The 22,356-nt window shown below is 44.0% G+C and overlaps 1 protein-coding gene across 4 annotated transcripts in view; it reads left to right on the top strand.

The window, feature by feature from the left end:
* TENM1 (teneurin transmembrane protein 1) overlaps positions 1 to 22,356 on the top strand; it is a 619,648-nt gene that overhangs the window by 559,939 nt on the left and 37,353 nt on the right. For all 4 annotated transcript variants that reach the window (XM_079909820.1, XM_079909818.1, XM_079909817.1 and 1 more), the window contains 2 exons: positions 14,673 to 15,039; positions 16,454 to 16,964. In XM_079909820.1, the coding sequence (XP_079765946.1) occupies positions 14,673 to 15,039; positions 16,454 to 16,964 (878 nt within the window). The remainder of the gene's footprint in view (positions 1 to 14,672; positions 15,040 to 16,453; positions 16,965 to 22,356) is intronic.

Below are 22,356 nucleotides of genomic sequence, written 5' to 3'. Positions count from 1 at the left end.
TTTTAATCAAGATATTCAGGTTCCAAGCATGTCAATCAGTTTTTAAAAGTCTAATGTATAAAAACCCAAATTTAACAAAATTATAAACTGGGAGAAGCATTACAATAAAATTACCCACAGAGTTTCTTTCTTTTTTTTTGGCCGTGTTGGGTGTTCGTTGCTGCGCGTGGGCTTTCTCTAGTTGTGGCAAGCTGGGGCTACTCTTCGTTGCGGTGCACGGGCTTCTCATTGCGGTGGCTTCTCTTGTTGCGGAGCACAGGCTCTTGGCACAAGGGCTGCAGTAGTTGTGGCACGTGGGCTCAGTAGCTGTGGCTCGCAGGCTCTAGAGCGCAGGCTCAGTAGTTGTGGCGCACGGGCTTAGCTGCTGTGCGGCATGTGGGATCTTTCTGGACCAGGACTCGAACCCATGTCCCCTGCATTGGCAGGCGAATTCTTAACCACTGTGCCACCAGGGAAGTCCCAGAGTTTCTTTAAATATCAATCATTTCCCTTCTCCAAATTCATTCAAACTCTTTTTCTTTTAACTGCACTTTTTAGGCCCACATCTCTTAGGTAAAATCACAATCAGAGTAGAATAGCCTATTACCCAAGATATTTGCATTGCTCCCTCCAAAGTGAACGCTCGGTTATTTATATAAGAAGTGGAGAACAGCAGGCCAACATCTTCAACTCCAGCACATCCAAATTCTGCTGAAATGTCTGCACACAAGCAAATAGCCAGAGTTGTCAGGGGCCTTAAAATAAAAGTCAAGTACCGTGCTCAATTCTATATCGAAAACGTAATTTATCGCATAAATAAAACTCCCTCAGCAGTGTCCTCTTTCCACACAAAGGACAATGGCATGTTAGCTCTTATTAAAGCTATGAAGCACTAGAGGAAAAGCATCTTCAGAGTTCAGGGAGAGTCACAAGATGCAAAGCTTGCAAACTACTTTTGAACCACTCAGTCTTGCACACATTTTGCCTGGCAGGCGCCATAACCTGAAATAAACCTGAAACTCTCTAAGATGCAGAGGTATCTGGTTGGAAAATTCAGTGGTTAGTATCTAGGGCTTATCTATGGCCAACATCCTGGGCTAAGTTCAAATGTGAGCCAATTGGCCTAACTATCTTTCAGACTTTATCTTTAAATGTAGCCTTGCTCTCTATTAACTGTGGGAGGGGGAAGTTCATGATTCAGTGCCAACCCATATTTATTAAATGGAAACACAATTCAGAGAGAAAGTTCTGTTAGCTGTCATGAGGCGTGTCATCTTTTCATGCAGAAGTTAGTATATATGTAAAAAGTGAACACGGGAACATATGAAACACCAAGAGGCTACACCTGCTGAGAGGTGTTTATCTTGAGATACATAAGAAAAACTGGTGTTCATTTGATCCGCCTCAGAATACACTCCCCATTCCAAATCAAGGGGAAAAGGATTCTGAAGGAGCAATCCTAATTTCTGACAAGGAGACTAGCAAGAGAGAATATAAAAGACATTTAGTAGTAAATGCCCATTGTATTATTATTTAATAAGTAAATTCTAAGCACACAGGAACTATTGTCATGGGCCCACCTTATGAATCATTCAGTACAGAATTCTTTCTCCAAAAGATGTTTGGGAGAGTGGCATGATCCACTATGAAATCATCCTCAAAAATCACAAGGGTGAGAAGCTTTTAAACGGTAAGGACATCAACATGGCAGCGCCAGAGAGTCAGAGAAGCTCTGGTTAAAGTCAATCACAACGAACTTCATTAAAGTCCAAACACAGCGGATTTATTTTGTGTGGCTATTTTCTGGACATGGCAGCTTCACAGGCCAGTAGATACACTGAGGATGCTACTGACTAATAAATTCTCTCAGTACCAGATAGTCTTTGCTGCTTCTGGTTCACTTTTACTAGTTTTCTATTACCACTGCCCTGCAGTGGGTATTGCTCTTCCTTTGTCGTCGTATATGGGTTGATGCTGTGAATCTCAGTTAAGATCCAGTCAGAAAAACAGAAATTAGTGATTTTAACAGAGAGAGATTTAATATAGGGAATGGACTGCACAGGTGTTAGAGGGTTGCAAGAAAAGAGGTAGTATCTGCATGAGGCAGTCACCACCTCTAGGGCTGGGGAAACAAAAGAAAGGGGTTGGACTTGTCAGAACCTAGAGAGGTGGGACCTACTCCTCTGAGAAGAGGGTACCAGTCAACCTGCTTCCGGCCCCTGAGAGGGAGCATGATGAGACCAATTCTCCGATTACGGAGAAGAGCTGGAAAGTGCAGCCAGCCACTGCCACCAGGATGAAGGGCTACTGTTATAGCAACACTGACTGGAACAGAAAGCAAGCAGGAAGGAGTGAGTGCCCTCGCCCTCCTCTAGCCTTCCAGAGTCGCTTTATTTCCCAGATTGTCAGGATGGATCAAATATCCAGCTGGTAAAAAGAGAAATGTAGTTTGCAGAGTCCCAAGCCCAGTATCACAAAGCAGTGTCTTTATTATTTTTTTTTTTTTTTGCGGTACGCGGGCCTCTCACTGTTGTGGCCTCTCCCGTTGCGGAGCACAGGCTCCGGACGCGCAGGCTCAGCGGCCATGGCTCACGGGCCCAGCCGCTCTGCGGCATGTGGGATCTTCCCGGACCGGGGCACGAACCTGCATCCCCTGCATCGGCAGGCGGACTCTCAACCACTGTGCCACCAGGGAAGCCCTTTATTTATTTTTTTGAATTTTATTTTATTTATTTTTATATAACAGGTTCTTATTAGTTATCTATTTCATACATATTAGTGTATATATGTCAATCCCAGTCTCCCAGTTCTTCCCACCCCCCCACCCCCCCCGCCGCTTTCCCCCTTTGTGTCCATACGTTTGTTTCTCTACATCTGTGTCTCTAGTTCTGCCCTGCAAACCGGTTCATCTAAAGCAGTGTCTTTAAAGGAGTGAGTCTGGAGCTGGGAGACAATAGCTCACTAACTAACACACTGTGCAACGAGGTGTTGGATTTCCATGTCATTGTTGCTGCCGGAGTCACTCACATATGCTTACGGTTTGGATGAAATGTTAATTAGAGTGGACTGTTTGCCACAGAGGATTTCATCATTACTGAATCCATAAGAAGCTGTTATGGGGTGACCTCAACCAGAGCTGCTCAGTTTGTTTGCTAGTGATTCTGACTCCCCTGTTGTTGAAACTCGGGTACTCAATATGCATCACAATTTTTTGCTTTTGTTCAGGCTCAAGTCCGTAGCCTGCCTGCTTCCTTAAATGATTCTGTACACATGGTAAGTGGTCAGATGGCCAGTCTCCAGAGTTCTAGAAGCATGAAGCCTGAGCTGGGCCATCTGTTGAGGATGTGCTGTTTTGTATTACACACAGGGAAGTGGTGGGCAAAACCCGGAAGTGCACTGGAGGCCTAATGAAAATAAGACCAGTTAAATCTTCCCTCTAAATGTTCATTAGGCCATCTGTTCTTATTAGTGTCCTTATCATTTGGAAACATTACAGAGTTAAGATGAGACACAATCTGTGGTGGAATTCTAGTCTAACTTGAAATGAACTTTTGAGTAGAGCAATCGTGACTTGTGACATTTCTCTTCCCATTTAGAACCCTGCCCACTTCTAATGATCTCCATGGTGAAATTTTTTAATAGTTCCTTCCTGAAATATTATACCGGAAAACAGGGTTAGCAGTAGCTACAGAAATGAAAACATAATCTCAGAGTGGCTGATCAATGAAATCAGAACATTTCATAAAAGCAGTGCAGTCATACTTCTGGCCCGTAAATTGCTTTAGGTGCCAAAGGGAATTGGAAGCGTGGTCTATCCTGTCGAGCCAATACTATAATATTAACAACCTGCAACAGACAAGTTTCTGCAACTGCTCAACAGGAAGGAACGCTACCAAATGATTCTGGGGCCTTCTTCAAAGTCCCTGGCTCCTACGCAGGCAAAGCCTTGGCTGTCGACAAGAGCCCCACCCGCTACTGCATGAAGACCCACAATGGTCTTCTCTTTACTCCAGATTCTCTCAGAATGCATGGTCTCATCACCTGGTCTCACATTGGATTTCGTGTTACCTTGGACTGTTCTCTGGTCATCTCCCCTTCTGTATGTGTATCTCCCACAGTGCTGGCTATACACTGGGAATTTAAGAAATACATGTAAAATTAAATTGAAATAGAGACACAAAAGAAAAAGCAAAAAAACAGTACAACTTTCATGTTCCTCTCCCCACCCGCAGAAGTGCTGAAAGTGTTAAGTTCTTTGACTGTAATGATAAAGCCCAAGATACAGAGAGATACAAATAGTAAATCGGCAAGTAGCATCGTGTACAATGTGTTCTTACAATAACAATCAAATTTACAAACAAATTAGCTGTGGAGTCTGAAGGACATGCTGTAGTTTTCACACTGGGCCTTCATCTCCTGCTGATAGATGACTTTGACTGTAAATTAAAAACTGGAAGTGGTTAAACATTCTGTGTATTCACAAGTGCCATTTCCAAAATTGAGGCTTCAGAGAGGAGATGCAAGAAAGGGTGACGGAAACTCAGAGCAATTATGCCTGTTATGAAGATGAGGTAGTGGCAATTACACAGCAGACTCATACAGAGTGTGTACGTGCCGATTGCTCTGAGGGAGCCTCTGAGAACAAACTTTTATAGCACCCATCAGGCCTTGGGTCTCTAGAGGAAGGAAAGATTTTCAGCCACTCGGTCAGTGTGCTTTTGGACAGAGCTTATGGCCCCAGGAACCATCTTGGAAGGGATACGTGCTTTTTTCTTAATGAGCTTGAATGAAACTCTTATGTAGCAGAGCGGTTTCATTCACTGTTTCTTTCCTATTCTCAAGCTTTTTGGTGTCAGAACCCCTTTACACTCCTAAAAATTGTTGGAGACTTCAAAGAGCTTTTCTCTATGTGGGTTTTATCTATTTACTTTATTAGAAAGTAAAAGTGTGAATTTTTTTAAACACAAAGCTATAGTAGCCTCAGGCACCCTCTGGAAAACTCCACTATATATACTCATAAGAAAGTACAAAAGGCAAATAGTATTAAGAATAATTTTGACCTCACAGACCTCCTTGAAAGAGTCTCAGGGATCCCCGAAGTCTGCAGACCAAAATGGAAATACCATATTTCCTCAGTTCTAAGACACCATGTATTCTAAAACGTAGCATCAATTTGATAACTTTAGGTGGTGAGGAGAGATGCTCCATTAAATGTATGCGTTGATTATAAGACACAACCTCACTTCAGAAAATTTAAAATATGGAAGGGGTAGGAAATACAGTTCTTAAGATTGAGGAAATATGGCAACTCCCACTAACCTCAGTGGGTCTCTGGAAATGCAGATTTACTGACTGGAACATGTTGAGGAAAATTAGTTTTTCTTAGAGCTAATTTGTGTTTTACAATTTTTAAAATGCATTCATGGACTGAAGATGTTACAGTCAGTGAGGCACTAATGTTTTCATTCAATAAACATTTGTCAACTGTAATACCAGATACTGGAAATACAAAAATGAATGAGACCTCATTCCTGCCCTTGAAGACTCACAGACCTAATAGAAGACAAAGGAAGGCAAACAAATATTTATAGTATAATGGAGAAGCATTGGATCTGAATGAGTCATGGACCTGGAAGAACAGCTTGAAGTACCCAAAGATGGAGCCCTGGGTATTCAGGAATGTTTGAGGTTAATCACTAAGTGTAAGCAATTAGTCATCCTCATAACAAAGGGCTGCCCTAGTGGACTTTGGCACATGTGTCAGTCTCTTTGGGACATTAATTTATGTCAGTTTAATTTAATTTTGCAAACACTGGTGATCTATCCAGAGATGTAAACCTAGAAATTTGTTAGACCGGATTGACCATATTGGTATAGTCAGTAGCGCCAGTCAAAAACAGAGCTTAACAGAACATTTTCTTGGTTGTGATTGGATTTGGCTGAGAATAATAGAGCCCCTTCCCCCCGCCACACACACACACACACACACACACACACACACACACACACACAACAGTGACATAAGCAGGATAGCAGCCACATTAGTATAGCCCAGGACTGGATGGCAGTTCCACGAGGTCGTCTGGGACCCAGGCTCCTATAATTCTGCCCTGCCCACCCGGCACAGAACTTCCATTTTCATGGCCACCTCATGGTCTAAGACATCTGCTAAAATTCCCACCACTTCTATCCATATTGCATATTGGAAGAAAGGGCAAAAAGAGGCTCCTTCCAGTTGGGTCAGCTGTCCTTAAGCAGCATCAATTTAAAAGTGTGGATACTTCCACACCTCCTCTTACATCGTATTGCCTTGAACTTTATCACATGGCTACAGGTAACTGCAAATCAGGCTGGAATGCCTTCGATTCTAGATAGCAGTATGCCCAAATTTTAAGATTAGTGCACTAAAGGAGGAGGAGAGAGTGAAAGAATGATAGGGTAGGTCTAGAACTAGTAGTCTCTAACGCAGGCATCTTAGTAACCACAAATTCAGCATTTTGTTTTGACCCTGATACTGTCTGAGCTTCTTCAAATTTCTAAAAGCCATCTGGAAAAATTTGGTTTGGGGCACTTGGAAAGCACAATGACTTTTCAGAGTGATGGTTCCTATTGATCTTCCTTTTAAAAAGTGTGAGTTATTGCAAGATGAAACATACCAGCTCTGCTTTGGGGGGTTTTTATTTGTTTGTTTTGCTTTGCTTTGTTTCCTCAACTTCCACAATGTTTTTGAAACATTGGGGTAGGTGTGATTTAATCTATAGGCTCTGCAGCAAAATGATTCTAAAGATCAGTCCAATTGTAACTCTTGATTAGATTGATCCTGGCAATTCATCTGCAATGAATAATGTGACTTACGTGTCAGTTATTCTGATTGGGCAGCCATGGACACAGACCAGGCTGACACATTTGACCAAAGGTTGAGGGGTTCCTCAAACTCTCCAGCCGTTATGCAGAGAAACACAAGAATGTGGATCTGAGATAATGGGAAATAATTTGCCGGTTGACGAGTCCGTGTAGTCTCAGTGTATTTCATCTTCTAATAATTTCCACTTTTTAAAAGCAAGATCAATAAGGGCCATCGCTCTCAAAGGTGTCATCGCGCTTTCCAACTGCAGAAAACCAAACTTTCTCCAGACGGTTTTTTCCCTCTTTTATAAATTTGAAGAAGCTCAGACAGTATCAGTGTCAAGAAACGAGAAGGCCATTTGCAAACTGACAGAAAGTGATGCTAACAGTCTGCAGTTGTCAGCTTTTAGAAGAATGGGGAAGTCTAACATGGAGTTGGCAGAACACCTGGCAGAGAGCACTGCGTCCCGTCACTGCATCTTCCCCCAGGTTGGCGTACTACAGAAGCACTAATCATACGCTTCCTGGAAATTCCTGCTGAAGAGGCCTCAGAGATCAAAAGCAAACAGTCACTTTTCAAATGAGCCACAAGGCTGGAAATGTACTAAAGGAGGGAGATGAGAAGTGTCCTGTTTAGGATAGTGAGACAGGGCCGTTTGGGAAACAGCTGGTTTCTTCAGCACAGTTGAACTTGGGGAAAAGAAGTTATTAGCACTTGGTAGCAATGGCAAAATATAGTAACAGTCATGATGTGTTTCTGAGGCTTTTCCATGGAAAGTAATTTCTTAAAATGGATGGAGTGGAACAGAAGTAGTCTACTGCTCTGTGTCACTGGCAACACCCTGTATCTATTAGAAAATGAAGGAAATGAAGTCAGCCAAAGGTTGTCAGTTACATGAGGGCAGGGCCTAGTCTGTGTTGGTTAGAGCTGGCTCCTTAGTGCCTAGCATAATGCCTAAAATGGGATAAAGAGCCATTTATTGGCAGAAGAAAGGAAAATAAAGTAGCGTGTTCTACACTTGGAACTGCACCAAGAGTACTGTTACAAATAACAGTGGGGAATCCCAGTAATAAGCTGAAATATTAGCCATGAAATTGGCTGACAAATGTATGAGAAATAATATATCCCAATATAAGCCAAATGTTTCTTGGAGGACACATAGCTTAAAAGGATTCTCAAGCAATGGAATAAATGAACAAGGAGGGAATGGCTGGTGACAGAGAAGCAAGGGAAACATTGAAAGAGCATGACGATGTGACTGCCCTTAAGAGTTCATGAGAGGGACTTCCCTGGCGGTCCAGTGGTTAGGACTCTGCACTTCCATTTCAGGGGGCACAGGTCCAATCCCTGGTTGGGGAACTAAGATCCCACAAGCCGTGAGGCACAGCCCAAAAAAAAAAAAAAAAAATCAAATAAGGGTTCATGAGATAGCCAAGGAATAGAACATGTCCATAGTCAGACAGGAATGAGAAGAAATACAGGCATGTTCCATAATAAAAAGTAGCCTTTACAGAGCCCTTTCTGTGTACCAGGCACTGTGCTAAGTGCTTTATGTAGATTTTTTTGGTATAATTCCTATAATAAATTTTTGAGAAGGTATTATTACTATACCCAATTTCTAGATAAGGAAACTGAGGCTCAGAGAGGTTAACTGATTTGCTCCAAGGTCACAGAGTTAGCAAATAACAAAATTTTGAACCCAGGAAGTCTTAACTCTGAAGCCCCAGCTCCTAACCACTTCCTTCTACTACATCTGAGCCTTTTTCTACGGAGAGAGTATATAGCTTCCATCAGATTCTCGAAGGACTTTGTAAATCCAAAAAAGTATGAGAAACAGTGTAGCGGACTCTAAGCCCATGAAGGCAGGGACCTTGTCTGTCTGAATCAGCATCAGATATTTGCGAGAGGCGTGGAGGGACAGCTATGTAAATGTGTGAATGTACTGGTGAAGATCTGGCCTCCAAATTGATTCTCCTGCATCAATCTGGTCTCCCTCCAGCCTGCTCCCCAAACTGCAGCCTAAGTAATCTTTCTAAAGCCCTAGTCTGACCATGTCAACCCCCAACTTTAAAGATCTTCATTGACTCCTCAACACCCTCAGTTCAAGTCTAAAGTCCTTAGCCTACACAGCCCTTCATGGCTTAATGCAGCGGTTCTCAACAAGGGACAGTTTTCCCCTTAGGGGACATTTGGTAATGTCTGGAGACATTTTTGGTTGTCACAGCTCAAGGGAAGGTGCTACCTGCATTTAGCGAATAAAGGCCAGAGACGCTGCTAAATATCTTGTACTGCACAGGACAGGCCCCACAACGAAGAATCACCTGGTCCCAAATGACAATAGTGCCTCAGTGGAGAGACTTAAAATTAGTCCCCGGCAAACACTGAAACTTCATTTACCACCACTGCCTACCCTACTTATGCTCCAGCAATCCCAGACTCCGGTGAGCTCCACACTCCCATATGGTTTCGTGCTTCTGTGCTTTTGTTCATTCTTTTCCCTCTGCTGAGATCACTCTTCCCACCTTGCTTTTTCTCAGTACCTTTGCTTCATCCTTCAAGATTAAGTTTACATTTCTTTTCTAGGAGTATTGCCCCAAGCTTCCTCCTCTGTGTTCCCATGTCATCCTGGGCATGTGTCTATCGTGTCACTTAACCACGTGATATTGAAATGACCTGTTTCTGTATCTGCCTTCTGTCACTTGACCGTGAACTCATAAAGGGCAGGGACCTTTTTTATTTACCTTTATAATAGTGCCTGAGACAGAGTAGGCACCACAAAGCATTGAACTGAAAGATAGCAAATGACAGAGAGAAAGACAATCACTCAACTCCTAATGAGCTTTGACCTTCCCAGGAACAAAACAAAACAAAACAAAAGGTTGAAATCAACCTTTAGGTTGAATCTAACCAGGTAAAGGGGAGGCCAGACTTGGTGAGGAGAGCGTGAAGAAACATGTCCACTCTTCTAGGTGAGGAATCAGACGGCATAGAGGCAAAGCACAGACATCTGAAAATGGGGATATTGATAGTTCCTTTCTCAAGTGATTGCTCTAAGAATATAAAGGAATAATCCATGTAAAGAGCCTGATACACAGGAAGCACTCAGTAAACAGTAGCTACTTATATTAAAGGCTCAGATGAGTGGGCCTGTAATCTTACAGATGTTACTGATTAGGACCAGTTCAAAGGAAGGGGCAGCACCTATTTATATTTAAAAATAAGTCAATTTAAAGAAAAATATTAAGTCAATAATAGTGCAAGTGGTGGACAGCTAAGGCAAAATTCATGAAGCTGTTATGTGGACAACTGAAGTCTGGGAAACGGAGCTGAAAAGGAACTATATTGAATGGTAACTGGACTAGGTTCCTTCTAGCGCTAAAGGTTTATGACTTTGAGACCATTTTTCATGTTAATACCATTTGCTATCCCATACTTTGTCCAGGCACTGGGCTCAGTACCTTGCCTCCTTATCACAATTGATCCATGCAATATCTCTGAAAAGTAGATAGACTATCATCAGCTTCTTTTCCTTATTGCAGATGAAGAAATCAGAGACTCACAGAAGATACCTCATTTGCCTAGGGTTACACACTAGTATGGGAAGGAACCAGCCTTGAAACTGTTAGGGAGAGCCTCAGTTTAGAAATTATGGTCTGTGTCTACAGTGTGGGATAACTGAGGAATTTTCTAGTTTAGTCTAATCAAGGGCTCATATTTAGATATTGCTGTTACACATGGATTTTCCCCGATAGGATTCTGTTGCTTTATAAACTACTACTTAGGTCAAAATTAGCTGACTCTTTAAACCAGCCATGAGACTGGCTGACCTGAGGGCCAAGCGCCTTCAAGGCAGATTTTCAATTAGCAGAGGAAGACATGGTACTGTCAAGGCTTGACATCCAGACCAAGAGCCCCTTTCTGCTCTGGGTTATTTCTCAGGGAAGGTTGTTGGGAGATGGGCACATTCTACCAGCTGGCGGCTACACCAGTGACCTTTAATGCTAGTTTAGCTTGAATACATTTTGACATTTCAAGCAAATTAATGTATTTTTACAAGGTGGGGCACCGACCACAAATTAGGCCAAATGGTTTCCCTGCAGGCTGGGTTACTGTGCAAAGATTCTCCCACCACCCCCAAAAGAAATGTTTATTTTTCTCCACCTGGACAAATGCCAACAGCCCTCAGGGGTTAACCTTAGTCCCACCTCAGTAGTCTATAATTCTGGGGTCTCTCTGCAGCTAACAGATGCTAATTCTGACAGCCGGAATGAGGCGAAGACTCCAATCCGCATGTTACATTGTGTGTTATGGAAATGCCTCGGTATAAAGCACCAGTTCCTTGAAAAATTACGTGGAAAAGAGAGTATCTACCATGAGAAGCAGATAGAAGGAACTAACAACCTACGAGAGGTGAAGAGGTCCAGTTTCTGAAAAGACAGACCCTAGACTACTAAGTAGCCACACATCTTTCATCTGAGGCGTTTTCAGAGACAAATCAAATGGGAATTAAAGGGATTCTGTGTAGCTCATACAGAAAGTGTCTCAGAAGCACAGAGGCCACTTTAGTCACAGGAAACTGCCAGAGGGTGACTTATTTGATGGAACAGAAAACAAACAGACACAATAGCTGGTGTATTTTTGAGGCAATTTTAAACCTAATAAACATGACACCAGTAGCGTTGACTTAAATCAGCTCGGGCGAGTCGGAGAATTTAACAGCTCGTCTTCCAACTACCAGCCTTTATCTCAGAGGCCGCCTTGACAGCAGAGAGCAGAGTCCAAAACATGGCCTTCTCTGACTTCTGCCAGGTGTGTGCCGTCCCCGGCCTCTGGCCCGGCCTCAGCTCTCAGAGTGGGGATAATTAGAACGTCATTTCTGCCAGCTTTGTTTTTTCTGGGTCACTGACTTCAGACTTGATCAAAATACGAGTGTTGGACTGAAATCAATTGGTTTCCTCTTCCTCAGCCAGCCCCAGCTTATTTCCTGGGGGACCGTGCTCCAGAGGCCCAGCGCACACAGACAGCTTCTGTAGCAGCCCGATGGTGTGTATAGAGGTCCAGAGTGAGGGCTGCGGAGGGGTCCACAGCGCAGGCGCTCCATCTCCCTGCTCTCCCTCTCCGTGGCAGGGCGCTGACATGCAAGGGCCTCAGACAGACGTGCTGAGGAACACATCACAGCAAACAGCTCTGGGAGCTGTTAAGGCTGGTGTTTAATGTTTATCCAATGGCCTCAGTTTGAAAGGCTCTGTAGAACATGCATAACAGAAGCTCAGCTTTATACTCCATTAGCATTCAAATTCCTAGCTGTCCAGAGGCATATGGTACTGACCAGAGAAGGCCAGCCTATGTCGAGGCTGAGGGCATGTAGAGACAGGAGGACAGGTTGAGGCTGCTGGATGTCTGGGAGAGACACTCAGAGACAGGGGACAAAGAGACCCAAGTGGTACAAGAGGGGAGGTCAAAGACAACCTTTGTCTTCTTTATAACATCACCAGTTGTCCTCCATTAAGAGACAGAATTAGAGGGAAGGGCTTTATCTCAGACTGGCCTTTGTCCACTTCATTACTGAGTGGAAGGCCTCTTCCAACCTGGAAATAGTGGGCCTCAGAATGCGATGATAGCATATATCTTGTTTTCAGACTTTCGGATTCAATGAGAAAAACAAAGCTTTCCTCGGGCTTTCACTCAAGGCAAAAAGAATTGCAGCTACATTACTGTTACTATCTTGGCCAGGAATGGGGCAGACTCTTCTGCCTTTGCCTAGCCATAAGAGAAGAGAAATAAAGTACAGAATAAGTGAGTGGTGGAGTCGAGAGTGCACGTAACGTAGTTCTCTGAGAAGTGCCCGGTGATAAATAGCAGCTGTCGTGTCGAAGAGATGTCAGGGTAGACATTGGGCTGACTCCTGTGTCGAGAAAGGAGCTAGAGTAGATCCGTGTTTGCTTGGCCTGTGTGTCCCAGTGCCCAGCACAGCACTTGGCACCAGCACGCCAGACACACACACACACACACACACACACACACACACACACCCCAGTCCTTTTGCTTCTAACTCTGTCTCAAATCCATCTACTTCTCTCCATCCCCACTGTCGCCAACCTAATTCAGGCCACCATCATCCCTCACCTGGACCACTGCAGGAGCCTCTTAACTAGCGGCCTGTTTCCCATCTCACCTCCTCCTCCAATATGATCTCAACAGCAGAAAGGGTGATCCCTCTAGAACCCAAATATGATTATGTCACATCCCTACTTAAAGCCATCAGAATAAAACTGGACATGTACATCTCTCCATTACCTGGTGTATTAGTCTGCTGGGGCTACCACAACGAAACACCACAGACCAGGTGGCTTTAACAAGAGAAAGTGATACTCTCATAGTTCTGGAGGTGGGAAGTTCAAGATCAAGGTGTCGGCAGGTTTGGCTTCTCCTGAGATCTCTCTCCTTGGCTTGCAGACGCCCATCCTCTTACTGTGTCCTCACATGGGCTTTTCTCTGTGCATACACATTCCTGGTATTTCCTCCTTCTTATAAGGACCTGAGAGCCCCACCCTTATGACCTCATTTAACCTTTATTACCTCTGTCAAGGCCTCATCTCCAAATACAGTCACATTAGAGGTTAGACTTCAGCATATGAATTTAGGGGGGCACAATTCAGTCCTGATACCTAGCCACTGTCTACCTCCTGATTCTCACCGATCACCTCTCCATCACTCAGCCTGTATTAGCCTTACTGGATTGTTTGTAGTATCTGGATGGGCCATACTGTCTCTAATCTCTGAACCTTTACCCATGCTGCTCCCTCTCCCTGGATTGCCCTCAACTCTACTGCCTGCCATTTCCACCCCATTCCTCTCCTACTGGTCATTGCAGACCCTATTTAGGTACCACCTTCTCTGGAAATACCCTGCCTCCTGACTCCTAGTCTGGGTAAAGAGCTCTCGCGTCCTCTCCGCTGCCTCCTTCTCATGACATGGAGAGTAATTGCCTGATGGCTCTCCAAGGGTTCTTGTAGACCATGAGGCATTTGAAGACAGAAGCTGTGTCATTTTGGAGATCTTTTGAATGCCCAAAGCCTAGCACAAGGCTTAGCACAGAGAAGGTGCGCAGCAAACATCCAATGAAAGAACAAACCAACCTGTTTCTTTGCTGAGGAAAGAAGGATGTGGAGTGAACCAGGTCAAGCCACATGAGCAGTGCATTACAACTTAGGATTCCAAATCCCCAGCTGATGAACTGTACCTGAGTACTCCACAAGACAGCTGCTAGGTCTGTGCAAGGAAAGGTCCTGTCCCCAAAGGTTGCTGATAGAGTAAAATCGGGTTTCTCTAGCACTCTGTTGTCCAGATGCCTCTATGACTTTGCTGTTCCATGCATCTACAGAGCAGTGAGAGAGATTTGCATCTCATAGTGCCACAGAAGCCCTAGAGCAGTGGTCCTCAAACTTTATTGTGCTTCAGAATCACGTGGAGGACTCGTTAAAACATGGCTGGCTGGGCTCCAACTCCAGAGTTTCTGATTCAATAAGTCTAGGTTGGGGCCTGAGGATTTGCATTTCTAACTGGTTCTCAGGTGATGCTCTTGCTGCTGGTCCAGAGACCACACTCTGAGAAGGATCCTTCTGGAGTTATAGCAGAAAATAATTCACATTATGTTGGAAATGGCATAAATGGTAAATGTGTTTACCAGAGCACTTAATCAGCTGTCCTTCCGAACTTTGCCGGATAACACCAACATTGCTGAAATTCATGAGACGGGGAACCAATAAGCCAATTTTTCTTTCAAGGTAAAACGGCCCCGGAAAGATATTGTAACCTAATGGTGTGTGTTCTGTTCTTTTTGCAGGTGCGATTAGAGTGGCCAACAGACCTTGCAGTCAATCCCTTGGACAATTCATTGTACGTCTTGGATAACAACATTGTGCTTCAAATTTCTGAGAACAGGCGAGTGCGGATCATTGCAGGGCGCCCCATTCACTGCCAGGTGCCAGGCATCGATCATTTCTTGGTCAGCAAGGTAGCAATTCACTCCACTCTGGAGTCAGCAAGGGCCATCAGCGTCTCCCACAGCGGGCTGCTCTTCATAGCTGAAACAGACGAGAGGAAAGTAAACCGCATTCAGCAAGTTACCACCAATGGGGAGATCTCCATCATGGCTGGTGCCCCCACTGACTGTGACTGCAAAATTGATCCCAACTGTGACTGTTTTTCAGGTATGACCTTTCTAGCAATTCAGTAGCTCCCCCTCTCTGTTTTCAAAAGAAAAACGTGCATCAGAAAAGTCAAAAAAAGAACAGAAGTATTACTTGTAAACATTGGTGTGAGGCACTGGAGAAAGCAATGGATTGGGGGTCAGATAGCTTAGTATCTTGTCCTTGTTCTGCAGCTGACTCACTGAGTGACCCTAGGAAAGCCATAAAACCCCTTCATGACTCACTTCATCTGCTAAGTAGAGGGACCACGTGTCTCAGTTATATCACCTTGCTGTTTTGAAGATAAACTAGTATAATAAAAGTTTTGGTACTCTAAGAAGTTAACACCACTCTACAAATGTAAGATCATGATATTATTTGTACTTTGGAGAAAGGGAAGCTAGGTAAAACCTACATTTACTGATTTAGCTAAGGAAAAAATTACTTCCAATAAGTGACTGGTTTCCAGATTAACAATGTGTGCTATTTGAAACCCAAAGGGACTAGAAGCAGACTGCTTTCAGGATACAAGGGCAAAATTAAATCTCACAATGGAGGGTTCTCAGGACATCAGTCTGCTACTTACATTGTTTTTTTTTTAATCCAAAATTTTCTCCATAACCAATAGTGCCCTTTACTTCAATTGAAATAGAGGGGGGGAAAAGAGCCTTTTCTCCAAAACACAGAGTGGATATTCCAGACAGTAAACAGTCCTGTAAATGTCAATAGATGCATTTACTGCTGGTACGTGGACATCCCTCCATGCTGCATGCCGCCCTATTAAACTGCTCATCCACGCCCAGATGGTTCTTTTAACCTTTGCCTTTCCTTGGGACAGAGGAATCAAGAGTGAGCAACTTGGTCAATACTACTTTTGATTGATATTTCCAATGTTTTCCTAGACAACTAGTTTTATAGTTATTTTGCTAATTGATATCTTTCTTTCAAGGCAAAACTGGAATGTTTATTCCAGTTATCAAATTTGATGTTCTGAATCATTGTCGTACTTGCAGACTTAGTGTACTTTGACAATATGACAATGAAAGTTAACAGAAGAAAGGTGTCTGGGCACAGTAGGACTGGAAAGCCCTGAGATAGATGCTATGAGCATGGACAGGCGTAAGTCTCTGGCTAGATTTGGGGTGACTGTCATCATTTGCTGTTTTTGTATCTTTAGATACAGAAGAGCAGGATTGACGATTTCACAAAATTGGTGTTAACTGAGAGAATTGCATCTCACTGTTCATCTTTAGTGGCACTGACTCAAGAATTGGGAATAATGGGTTTCAAATATCCAGCTGGGGCATGTGGAGAATGTTGGTTCACTGACTGTTCCCTTTAAAATGATTCTTGATGCACAGCGATTTCTGTATGTGGTATGTTTGTATAAGTGCTTGTGACCACAACTATTAACATCAGGGTCTTTCTCCCACAGGTGATGGTGGCTATGCCAAAGATGCAAAGATGAAAGCCCCTTCCTCCTTAGCAGTGTCACCTGATGGTACCCTCTACGTGGCAGACCTTGGGAATGTTCGAATTCGTACCATTAGCAGGAACCAAGCCCACTTGAATGACATGAACCTTTATGAGATTGCATCACCTGCTGATCAGGAACTGTACCAGTTCACTGTCAATGGAACCCACCTGCACACCTTGAACTTGATAACGAGGGACTATGTGTATAATTTCACCTACAATGCCGAAGGCGACTTGGGTGCGATTACCAGCAACAACGGCAATTCTGTGCACATTCGCCGAGACGCAAGCGGGATGCCCCTTTGGCTTGTGGTGCCTGGCGGGCAGGTGTACTGGCTGACCATAAGCAGCAACGGAGTCCTGAAAAGAGTGTCAGCCCAAGGCTACAATCTGGCCTTGATGACCTACCCAGGAAACACGGGGCTTCTGGCTACCAAAAGTAACGAAAATGGATGGACAACCGTTTATGAGTAAGTTTCTAAATCTCAACATGGGCTTTGTTAGGTTTGTATTTGCAGTTGTATTACAGTGGGAAAATGACTTAGTAATTGCTGCGTGTTGCATGCTATTTTCTCCTAACAGCCACAATAAAAAAAAAAAAGTCAAGGAGAAAATTTTACCCAACTCCTAGGCTTCGAACCCATTTCTCCAGAGCAAGCACTTTTGCAGAGCATAATAATAAACACATAGGCTGAATGAAGAATCAAGCATGGCGCTGCACGAGACAAGAATGAGGCGGAAGTCCACGTGCTCGAGAAATTTACAGCATAGCTGGGAAAACAAGGGAAAATTTCATTTAAATGACAAAACTAGAAAATAGTTCTAAAGTAGCAAAGAAGCAGTGTAGCTTAACTAGTATTTATTGATCGCTGTGGGGTTTAATGAATGAATGAATGTGTGCGCAGCCCGGCCCAGCCCAACTCAGTTTAAGTTGTGAAATGACGTGGGGCAAATGCTGAAACAGGAGAAGCTGCACTCCACTGGCTGCTTCTGGGAAATGTGGAGTCAAAAGCTTCAGTACAGGCCTGCGCCCTCCCCCCAGTTTCCCTGCACAAGGCAAAGACTCCAATACATTTGGGTATTCACAGACCGGGTCTGTGATAACTTTGTTTAACTGGGAATTAACAGAAGGTGTGTCTGACGGCAGGCTACTAGGAGGTGTCCTGTCATGGACATAGAGACCATCGTCCTTGCCTTTTAAGGCTGGACAACGTTATTTGCAAGTCAACCCATTTAGAAAGCTAGTTTGCCAGCGCTCGGCAAGCCTCTTCCCCACGAAGGGAGTTGCTGAATTTTTAACCAGTTTACAGAGTGAAGATAATGCATGGAACTGAACCCAGAGCCTGAAATGGCATTCAAGTTGGGGAACGTGAGAAGCGGAGATACTAAATACGAGGAGTTCCAGGTGTGACTCTTCCGTGAGAATGTAGGGAATATGAAAAGACTGGATCCCACGAAACCCTCCTGAGGAAAGGGACAAAACAGTTGGCCTTCAAGTTTTGGATCATTTCCCAAAGAAATGCCACTTATACAAAAGAGCTGGACAGCTATTTTAGTTTCACTGAGAAAAATGTATTCAGTTTCTGTCGCAGGTCTTCCTCTATTTCTGGAAAAATTTCTCTTACATCTTAATAAAAGTAATAAAAGCTACTGTTCACTGAGGGTTTACTATGTGCTAGGTCCTAGGGTAGGTGATTTACATAAAGTATTTTGTTTGATCTCCAAAATAACAACATGGGATACGTGCTCCTGGTTTGCCTGTTTTATGGATGAGGAAACTGAGGCCCAGCATGGTGAGCTTGTCCTGATTCACACAGATGTCCAGGATTCAAACTGCAACAGTCTGACTCAAGAGCCCACATTTTGAAATATACTACCCTTAAGAAAGATAAAAGTTCTAATGAGAATATCTTTTTTCAAAAATTCATGCAAGATCACACTGCAGCTGAAATTAGACAAATAACTTTTTTTTTTTTTTTCCGTACGCGGGCCTCTCACTGCTGTGGCCTCTCCCATTGCGGAGCACAGGCTCCGGACGCGCAGGCTCAGCGGCCATGGCTCACGGGTCCAGCCGCTCCGCGGCATGTGGGATCTTCCCGGACCGGGGCACGAACCCGTGTCCCCTGCATCGGCAGGCGGACTCTCAACCACTGCGCCACCAGGGAAGCCCGACAAACAACTATTTTGAAAACTAATGGTTAAATTCAGTTAAGCAACAAGAAATGGCAGAATTATTAACTAGTTTTCAAAATAACCAGTTCAACCGTTTACTTATTTACCAATCATCACATTGTACACTTGAAATACATGCAATTTTATTTGTCAATTATACCTCAATAAAACTAGAGAAAAAGCCCCCACAAAATAACCGTTTAACCATTCATTTATTTATTCAACAAATATTTGCTAAGCAGCTAGTATACACCTGGCAGTGTTCTGGTGCTGGGGATATAGCCGTGAACAAGACAGATACAAATCCCTACCTTCACAGCGCTTACATTGTACTGGAGGGAGACAAGTAAAATGCACAGAACTTCAGATGGTGATAAGCTCTGTGGAGGAAATAAAGCAGGGTCAGGGGGAATCAAGATTTGGAGGCAGAAGGGGTTTTTATTTCAGACTGGGTGGTCAGGGAAGACCTCACTCAGAAGGTGACATTTGAGTAAAGGCCTGTAGGAGGTGAGGGAGTGAGTCGTGTGGGTATCTGCCAGGGAGGAAGGGCGAAAACATTGCAAGCAGAGTGAACAGCAAGTGCAAAGGCCCTGCAGCAGGAACAAATCTGACATGTTCAAGGAATAGTAAGGCAGCCACTGTGACTGGAGTGGAGTGCACAATCACAGTAGGGAGACAAAATCAACGAAGTGGCCAGGGCCACTTCACATAGGGCTTTGCAGGCCTCTGTAAAGACCTTTTGACTCTGAGTAAAAGGTGAGACCACTGGAGAGCGTCAAGTAAAGGAGTGACAGAATCTGCCTTCCATTTTTAAAGAATCACTCTGTATTGAAAACAGACTGTATGGTGGAAGTAGAGGAACCTAATGGAGGGAGGGGGCTATTGCAATAATCCAGGCAAAATGGTGACTTAGACCAGGGAGTGAGGGCAGTAAGTGATAATATTCTAAATATATTTTGACAATAGAGCTGTCAGGACTGACAGATGGGATGTGGAGTATGAGAAAAAAAAAGGGTCAGAAATAACTCCAAAGTTTTTGGCCTGAGCAAGTGGGTGTTGGACTTTCCATTTACCAGGATGGGGAAGACCAGGCAAGGAGTACATGATACTGGGTGGGAGTTCAGGGTTGGATATGATCAGTTTAGACATCCAAGGGAAAATATCAAGTTGGCAGTTGGATTTATGAGTCTGGAATTGAGGGGAGCGGCTGGAGATGTGAAATTTGGAGATCCAAATTTAGCGTCCACCAGTGTCTTGACTGTGTTTAAAGCCACGAGATCTTCATGGAAAAGTGAGTGTAGTCAAGGAAGAAAAGAGATCTGATGATGGAACCTAGAGCACCCCAACATTGAGTTGAAGATATGAAGAGGAACCAGCAAAAGAGACGGAGAAAGAAAGTCCAGTGAAGTAGGAAGAAAACCAGGAGAGTGGGACGTCCTGGAAGCGAAGTAAAACAAGTGATGCAAGGAGGAAGGAGCGATCAGCCGTGTCAGATACTCCTGATAAGTCAAGTAAGATAAGCACGGAGAATGACAGTTCCATCCAACACTGTGGACATCATTGTGTACCTTCACAAGAACAGGTGCTGTGGGCACTGGGGGACAGAAGCTTTAGCAGAGGAGGTTTAAGAGATAATGGATACACACATGTTCATAGCAGTGTTATTCATAATAGCCAAGAGGTGTAGAGGACCGTGTCCATCCAGTCATGAATAACCAAACGAAATGTGGTATATCCATACAATGCGATATTATCCATCCATGAAAAGGAGTGAAGTTCTGGTACGTGCTACAGCATGGGTGAACCTCAGAGACGTTATGCTACCTGAAAGAAGCCAGACACAAAAGGACAGATATTATATAGTTCCGTTTATATGAGATATCCGGAAAAGGCAAATTCATAGAGACAAAGTATAACAGGTTAGCAGTTGCCAACAGCTAGGGAGAGGAGTGAACGGGGAGTGACTGCCAGTGAGTACGGGGTTTATTTTGGGGGTGATGGAAATGTTCTAGAAATGGTGCTGACGGTTGCACACGTTGTGAATGTACTGAAAGCCACTGAATTGTGTACTGTGTACTTTTAAATGGTGAATTTTATGCTATGTTAATTATATTTCAATAATAATCATCATAATAATAAAGAGAGCAACTGGGAGGAGAGTTTGGGGACAATGAGTAAAGAACCCTTCTGAAGTGCACTGCTGTAACGAGCAGAGAAATTGGAGCGGGGGGGGGGAACAGAGTAATCAGAAGGAGGTTTTTAAAATGAAAGAAATAATGGTACATTTGTGTGCTGATGAAAATAATCCAATACAGAGGGGAAAACTGATGATGTCAGATAGAGAGCAGAATGTTGTAGTCGGATAGTTTGTGGTCCCGGCGGATACTTACAGCAAGCAGAGCCCAGGCCTGTTACCAGGACTCAGCTGGCAGTGAGAAAAAAGTAGCATCTAACATCATTGTTTTTGGGTAACCAATCTTGAGGCATTAAGAGATGAGAAACACAGGCATTCACGCGGGGGTAATCATGGAATTTTATGGCCACAAGGAGACATCAGAGGTCACTTTACAAATAAGGAAATGGAGGCCTAGAGTAGGGGACTAATTTGCCCATTCATGTTGCTGGTTGGCTGGGTCTAGAGTCAGATCTTTGAGCTTCTAGCCCACTGCTCTTTCCACTACTACCCCACTGCCTTCCAGAAAAAGGAAGAGGATTTGGGATTACAGGAGTGACCATGGGAAGTCTGGGGAGCTAGAAGATTTCTGCTGCAGTAGCAGGACAAGAGGAGTATGAGAGCGCCATGAAAGAGAAAGGGAGGCTGAATATCCGTTTCGTCCTTCTCCCACCTTCTCGACTCCAGCCAGTATTATGCGGAAACCCTCTGTGGAGAGAAGATTCCTCTTCCTCCTGAAGCAGTGCATTCTGTCCCCAACGGAATGCTGTCCCTGTCGGTTCCTGCATGTACATACGGGAATGAGCAACTTCCCAACCTTCAAAATGAAACTAATTCTTCCCAGTCTACTCTGTACAAACTCTGGCTTCTTTCACTTTTATCCTCCAACGCTTTAGCCGGTTCTGAGCACTCCTTCGAGGTTTTCCTTCTCCTTCTGAAGCCAGGGAGCACCGAATCGGACCTACTCTTCCAGTCAGGGTTACAGCCATGCTGAGGTCAGTAGAAGGTGGCCTTGGGCCACTGTTACCAGGCCCTCCTAAAAGAACTTGAGCATTGCTCAGAGGTGAGAGAGAGGCTGCCTTCTTTGGCCAAAAGGTGACAAATCCTTTGCTAAGGTGGACATCAGATTTCTGTTCTGAGATGAGAAACAGAAAAAGAGAAACAGAAGCAAAATTGTTGGAAGGATGGAAGACTGCTGCATAGAGGTAGCTAAGCCAGTAATCCGTTCAACTTTCGGTTATCAGCGACAACGCAGGGAGAAATGACACAGATGACCCTGAACAGTGTGGACAGTCCAAATGGGATTTTAAAATGCATCTGGTGCCGTGGTAGTATGTGGGCTTGTCTTGTGTAGTGTGATGTTGTTTAAATAATTCATTGCTTTCCATAATTCCGTTTGACTCGGACCAGGATCAAAGTTGCACACCCCAAGTATTAGTACTTGATGTGACTGCGCCTAAGTGTCCTGAGTGTCAGGGGAAAAGCTGACCACAGAGAAATGGCTGTCAAAGCAGAAC

Source organism: Stenella coeruleoalba (genome assembly GCF_951394435.1).
Source record: "Stenella coeruleoalba genome assembly, chromosome: X".
NCBI lineage: Eukaryota > Metazoa > Chordata > Mammalia > Artiodactyla > Delphinidae > Stenella > Stenella coeruleoalba.
Note: the sequence above shows the minus strand (reverse complement) of the source record. Positions and strands in the feature narration are given on the sequence as shown.